Source organism: Falco rusticolus, chromosome 8, assembly GCF_015220075.1.
Source record: "Falco rusticolus isolate bFalRus1 chromosome 8, bFalRus1.pri, whole genome shotgun sequence".
NCBI lineage: Eukaryota > Metazoa > Chordata > Aves > Falconiformes > Falconidae > Falco > Falco rusticolus.
In genome coordinates, this window is record NC_051194.1 from 5289357 (window position 1) to 5295882 (window position 6526).

At 52.9% G+C, this 6526-nt stretch overlaps 1 protein-coding gene across 1 annotated transcript; it reads left to right on the top strand.

Moving 5' to 3' along the window:
• Window positions 1-467: 467 nt before the first annotated feature.
• On the top strand, window positions 468-6154 carry WNT8A (Wnt family member 8A). Its single transcript, XM_037398903.1, has 5 exons — window positions 468-2270; window positions 2484-2622; window positions 3587-3712; window positions 3836-3978; window positions 5005-6154. Exons 1-5 carry the CDS (start codon window positions 2256-2258, stop codon window positions 5563-5565), a joined length of 984 nt encoding a protein of 327 aa, XP_037254800.1. The 5' UTR covers window positions 468-2255; the 3' UTR covers window positions 5566-6154.
• Window positions 6155-6526: the final 372 nt, after the last annotated feature.

Below are 6526 nucleotides of genomic sequence, written 5' to 3' on the forward strand. Positions count from 1 at the left end.
TCACTGACACATGGGAAAGACTTTATTCCCAGTAATTGTTCTTTGACAGCTCTAACAAGTAGGATCTGTTCGGGATGGTAACGATTAAAATGCTGACTCACAGAGGGTTTTGCCATGCTGGCGGGGCCACACCAACTTTGTGCTCACTTGGAAGGTATTTTGCATCCCTGCTTTTCAACCGATCTGCAATTTTAATCCTCTGGCTGCAAACAGTTGTTTGTGGCTTTGCCCAACTGACTCCAGGTTTCCCTTTGGCAGGGTCTGGAAGGAGAGGGCTCTCCTCTCGCTCGCTGGTGTGTGCAGCAGGACAGGGAGAGCCCCTGTGCTCTCTGCAGGCAGGAGCAGCAAGGAGCTCCTCTGCCTGCTCCCGGCCAGGAGGGAGAGCAGTGACAGTCCCCAGGTCCTGGGACCCGCACCTCAGCTGTCCAGCGCAGCGAGGTGGGAAACCACAGGGCAGGCTGCTGGCATCGCAGTGCTCTCATGCATCTCATGGCAAGACAGCAAAGCCCTTCACAAATGTGTTTCAAGTGCAACCTCCTGCCGGACCGCAGTGCCGCTGGCTCAGCCGGGTGCAAAGACGGGGTTTATCACCCTGTGCCCCTTTTCCTGGCGGCGCAGACCCCCAGGTGCCGCGTGCAGTGCAGCCCCATGCTCCTGAACCTCACGTTGGCAGCCCCTTCGTGAGCGCCCTTGCAGCAGCGGCAATTAACAGCAGGAGACAGCTGTACCCAGGGGTCAGCCGGAGCACCGAGAGGAGGAGGAGGAGGAGGAAGGCAGCACCTCTGCCCTGCCACGGAGCCAGCAGATGCTGAAACACCGGGCAGCTGCTGCACCTCTGCACCACAGAGCAATGCCTGGCAGAGCCGGGGGACTGCTCGGCACTGCTGGCACGGCACAGCACGGCACTGCTTTCAGGCTAAGCACCCACTGCGCCCCGCTCAGCGGGCAGGACCCCTGCCCAGGGTGAGCCAGCCCCTGGCTGGGACCATCCAGCCACAGGAAAACAGACCGTGAGGTTTCCACAAGCACCACTTCGCTGTTGCTCCATCTGCAGCACTAAGGCTCCTTACAGCCCCTAATGACACTGGCCGTAACTATTAAGAGGCTTTTTTTGGTTTCCTCTGATAAGGATTTTCCTTTCCTGAGCAGAGGTGATGGCTCAGCAGCGGTGGAGGCCCCTCGCTCTGCTCAGGGGGTATGGGCAGCGCTTCTGCCTGCAGAGCCAGCGAGCAGCCGTGCTTTTGCTGCAGCAGCCTTCACCATAGGGAAATTGCTAACCCCAGAAAACCGTTCCCCTAATTACAGCGTTGGAGCATGCAGCAAACCACATAAATGATTCACACAGTGTTCCCAAGCTGCAGCCGCGTAAATTAGAGAAATTTCCAAACACTCCCGAACTGTGCACGCTGTTATCAGGATGGAAATGCAGAAACTTTCATCGTAAAAAGGCAAGAAGGGGAAAAAGTCCCACCATTAAATGCATCTCTTCAAATCAAGAAGGCCTGGGAGGTCTATCCCCTATAGATCTTTACAGAACACTTGTTAAAACTCCTCAGGGAGTTCTCGTAGGAGGGAGCGGGCAGATAGCAAGGGAACTATAGAAATGCATCAGCTTGTTATTTCGAAGGGACGCAGGGACTGAGCCTCCGCTGGCAAGCAGAGAATGAAAAGGAGGAGGCAAGCGGACTTGGGGCCAAGAGAAAGGGATGGCCAGTGGTGGAGAAGAGAGTTAAAAGTGTCCCATTGTTAGGGAAGTTTGTTCTCCTTCAGACCATCCCGCTCCCAGGGACACCGCGCCGCCTTTTGAAGTGCAACCTTAGGCGGTTCCTTGCCACCCATTGGAGCGGGAGCTTTTTTATCACATTAAGTCATTGGGTAGCAAATGAATGGGGGGTTTTGACTATTCACAACTTCACCTTATAAATATCAGGGTTGTAGGTTCCTGCAGCTTCCCTCCATCCCGACAGCTCACCTTGGGAAGGAGCAGAGGGAGGCGGCCCTGCTCACTCGGGGACCTGCAGTGTGGAGAGCTACGGATCAGCAAAAGGATCCAACCCAGCTCCTTGTGACAGCCATGAAGAGAAGCACCTTCCTCATCCTCTCCATCACGGGGGTCTACAGTGCCGTTCTCCACGCAGCAGCATGGTAGGGTCCAACTCAGTGGAAAGGGCATCTTTTAGGGATGCTCTTCAACCTGTGATAAACTCTGCAATTCATTTTCTTTTCTCCATTTCAGGTCTGTGAATAACTTTCTGATGACAGGACCTAAGGTAATTAACACGCAGACTGTCAGGAATTTAAGTAGAGCAATTTTGTTTTGCGAATGGGAAATAGTATTTTTCCAAGGAACCAGACTTGCCAGAGCATATCGGCTCCAAGTCCTGCTGAGTTATGAGGGGAAAGGACTCGCAGCCCTTTTATGTTTGTTTTCACTGATAAATGGTAAAACGCTGTGGGTTTCAACCCCGCTGTTTCTGTGCCAGGCTTACCTGACATACTCCAGCAGCGTGGCGGCCGGGGCGCACAGCGGGATGGAGGAGTGCAAGTTCCAGTTCGGATGGGAGCGCTGGAACTGCCCCGAGAGCGCCCTGCAGCTCTCCACCCACAACCGGCTCCGCAGCGGTGAGTGTGCCTTTACCTGCCAGCACCAGCATCCCCGTCCCATCCCGGGATGCCGTCGGGTACGAGCCGGGATGCACTCCGGAGAGAGCTGGTGCTGCTAATTGAACTGATTGATGGAGAAGAGCTTTAGTGTCCTAAAAATCAGGGCTGGTTTTCCTCTATCTGTATTAATTGGTGTAATAAATAGCACTAACGTTTTTCTAGGAATGGCAGGCTCTCTCTGGATCTCTATCCATGCTGGGTCCTGCCCACGGTGCCGCTCCCTGGGCTTGCTCCTGTCCCTTTGTGTGCGGCATCCCAGGGAGCGTGATGCCAGAGGCACCTGAGCTCGCAGCTGGGAGAAGCACAGGAGAGACCGAGGGTGAAACCAGGGATGTGCACAAAGAAACTGTCTTCCTAAGAAAGTTGTGGGTCTATTTCAAATCTGCTTCAACAAGCAGAAATCTCTTTTTTTCCCCGAGAGCAGCATCTCTATTTGAATCTGTTAGGAAAGGCAAAAAAGAAACTACCTTAGAAGCGTGGGTGCAGGCAGCTGTTAGCGCAGGTTCAACAACCGACCGACTGAAATGAGATCAGTGACGATTATCCCCAGCAGGCAAGATCAAAGCAGGAACATACCCCTAGAGCAGGAAAGGACAGAGAGGAGCTGAGCACCAGGTGAGGGGAGTGGTAACTGGCCTTGGCCAGAGCAGGGCTGGGACATCGCCTTAGGATCCTACTCCTAAGAAACTCCATCCCGTGCATGGGCACATGCATAATATTATGTCAAATTGCTGAAACCTTTGACACTGAAGCCTGAAAAGACTCCAGTTATGCACATTTAATTTCTGTAGCACCTTACCTTTTGCACAAACTGGTGGGGTCTTTTGCTTTCTCACACCTTTGCAGAGTAGATCTTCATTCCCAATAAATCAGGACCGATGTCTATGTTTGCATGTGACAGCTTTTTTTCCCCTCTCCCCAGCTACCCGGGAAACATCCTTTGTCCACGCCATCAGCTCGGCCGGCGTCATGTACACCCTCACCAGGAACTGCAGCATGGGGGACTTCGAGAGCTGCGGCTGCGACGACTCCAGGAACGGCCGCGTCGGTGAGCTGCCATCTCTAGATGGGCTGACATCGCCTCCCCATCCCCACACGCAGCCCCCTGGATCTCAGGGCAGAATTTGGCCCGACGGGGCAGTTCTGCGCCTAGCGTGCATCTGTCTTGCAGGTGGCCGAGGCTGGGTCTGGGGAGGATGCAGCGACAACGTGGAGTTTGGGGAAAGGATTTCCAAGCTCTTTGTGGATGCTTTGGAAACAGGACATGACACCCGTGCGCTGATTAACCTGCACAACAACGAAGTTGGGAGACTCGTAAGTAATAATAATAATAATAATAATAATAATAATAGCGTCTGTTGAAAACAAAAATCTGAGAGTCCGGTGGGCTGTTGAGGTCCCCATCTCCAGCCCTCGGTGACAATCTCAGCCCTGGAATATTTGCATGGGGGACAAAATACAGCCAGAATTTGGCCCTAAACCTGATGACAAGGAACGGCACTAAGAGTTGTTCCCACTCCCAGCTGCTGCAGCTGCGTGTAATGCACTTGACTGCTAGCACGCACCACTTACTCAGAAACGCATGGGGTTTATACTCACCTAGTGCTTGGCTGCTCTGTAAAACAAAGCAAGAACCACATTATTTTCTTGCGATATGCATTTCCAAGCCATTTGGCCAGGGAAGCCAGGTGTGAGCTGGCCAGGCTCACAAGCCAGCTGCCAGACTCACCCCCCACTCCCCGCCTGGGCTGGCGGAGGCACTCAGCATCTCGCCAAACCTCCTCTGTAAAAACACCCCGACACTTAACATACCTATCTCATAGGGTGTGTCAGGGCTTAATCTCACATAGATACCAGCGATTTGGGACCTTATAAATACCAGAGGGAGATAGGTAGATAATATCTGTGAAGTGCTTGGCCTGGAGGAGATGCAGAGAGGTTGGGTATGATTATTCCGAAACAGCTTCACACATTTTGAATGAAACCTCTGAGAGGGATGATGGGTTGATGCTGCAACAAGGGAGGTGAGCAGAATGAGAAGGGCATGACCTGACAGGGATGCTTTTTTCCTGGCCTGGAGAAAGAGCTCCTGAGAGGGTTAGAGACAATAGTTTGTGCCCACTCATTATCTCTGTCCTTTAAAATTAGTGAAAAGGGACAGATGTTTTCCAGGAACTGAAATAAGAGCATCAGCTCCTGTCTTGAAAGGACCTGAGGTCAAGCAGAGCACAAGCTACTTCTGACCCATTGCCCCCCAAATTAGGGGTGCCATAGAGCCTGATTTTGAGATTTAAAAGATGATGCTCTGCTGCTCCTAATTTCACCACATTTTCCACCCAGGCTGTGAAAGCCACGATGAAGCGAGCCTGCAAGTGCCACGGGGTGTCGGGCAGCTGCAGCATCCAGACCTGCTGGCTTCAGCTTGCCGAGTTTCGTGAGATCGGGAACTACCTGAAGATAAAATACGACCAAGCCCACAAGCTGGAGATGGACAAGAGACGGATGAGAGCTGGCAACAGCGCTGACAGCCGCGGGGTCACAGCAGAGACCTTCAACCACGTCCACGCCACGGAGCTCGTCTTCCTGGAGGACTCTCCCGACTACTGCACGAGGAACGCCAGCCTGGGCCACCACGGCACCGAGGGCCGCGAGTGCCTGCAGACCGGCAAGAACCTCTCGCAGTGGGAGAAGAGGAGCTGCCGGCGGCTGTGCACCGAGTGCGGCCTCCGAGTAGAGGAGAGGAGGACGGAGGTGGTGGCCAGCTGCAACTGCAAGTTCCACTGGTGCTGCACGGTGCGGTGCGAGCAGTGCCGGCAGCTGGTGGCCAAGCACTTCTGCTCCCGCCGCGACACCGCAGCTCCCAACCACATCAAGCAGAGGAACAAGGGCCATAAGAGATAGAGAGCAGCCGTGGTGCCCGAGGAGGACGCTTTGGTGGCCCCACGCTCGGCAGCTGCCAGCGGAGCTGGGCAGGAGCATCCCTGGGGAGCGGGACAGTGCGCAGGGATGCTGTGAGGTTAGGGAGCACGAGGTGCGGGCGCTGAGGGACCACCGTCCTTCTTGCTTCCATGGGTTTTCCTCAATACTTACCAGTAGCTTCTTTCTGGGTGGGAGTCACTTTATCTATGTATCGGGCAGAGAATTTCACTTTTTAGGTGGGCTCAGCCCCGCGTGCCACCGCCAGTGGGTCACCAAGGCCAGCGGTGGGGCTCAGCCCCAGGCCGGCAAGGTGGGGACGGGCACCATGGGCGAAAGCGGGTCCTGGGGGGCAGCTCCATCCCGGCAGCCCCAGCCCAGGCATTCATGCACAGCAGCCGCTTGGCATCGTTTCTAATGGAAAATTAATGCACTTTCTGATGTGAGAGGAGGTTTTGCACTGTCCTGGTGTGTACCACGATGACTGCAGCCTTTTGAGGGCTTTGATAAGTTTACAGCCAGTGTTTACAGATTTCATTTCCCCATCTCCCCCTTTTTAAATTTTGTATTTTGGTACCAGAGCCCCTGCCCCCAGTAGACAGTAGCTTCACATATTTGTACTGGATGAAATTAAGCAGTTTGCAATTCTTATACTTTTTTCTTTTTTTCAAATTAGCAGATAAAGAATTCTGAATTCTTTATGCCTAATGATTTTTTTTAATAAGTTGTATTATTGCTTAGCACAATCTGTTTTCTTTATGTATTTTGAAGGTATCCCTAAAGAGTTAGATTTTTGGACTGTATTTTGCAATAAACACCAGAATTAAAAGGATTGGCTTTTTCCTTTCTGTCTTCCTAGCAGACTTTAGGTGCAAAAATATCCCCTTCTTTGTAAAACCCAGCATTTCCAAGATTTCTCATCATTAACCCAAAAGCCACTGAAGCC

Excerpts from the sequence above, each read along its gene's own strand:
- WNT8A (XM_037398903.1), top strand. Across the intron at positions 2,623-3,586 it reads CCACAACCGGCTCCGCAGCG|CTACCCGGGAAACATCCTTT; the intron begins GTGAGTGTGCCT and ends CCCTCTCCCCAG. Across the intron at positions 3,713-3,835 it reads CTCCAGGAACGGCCGCGTCG|GTGGCCGAGGCTGGGTCTGG; the intron begins GTGAGCTGCCAT and ends TCTGTCTTGCAG.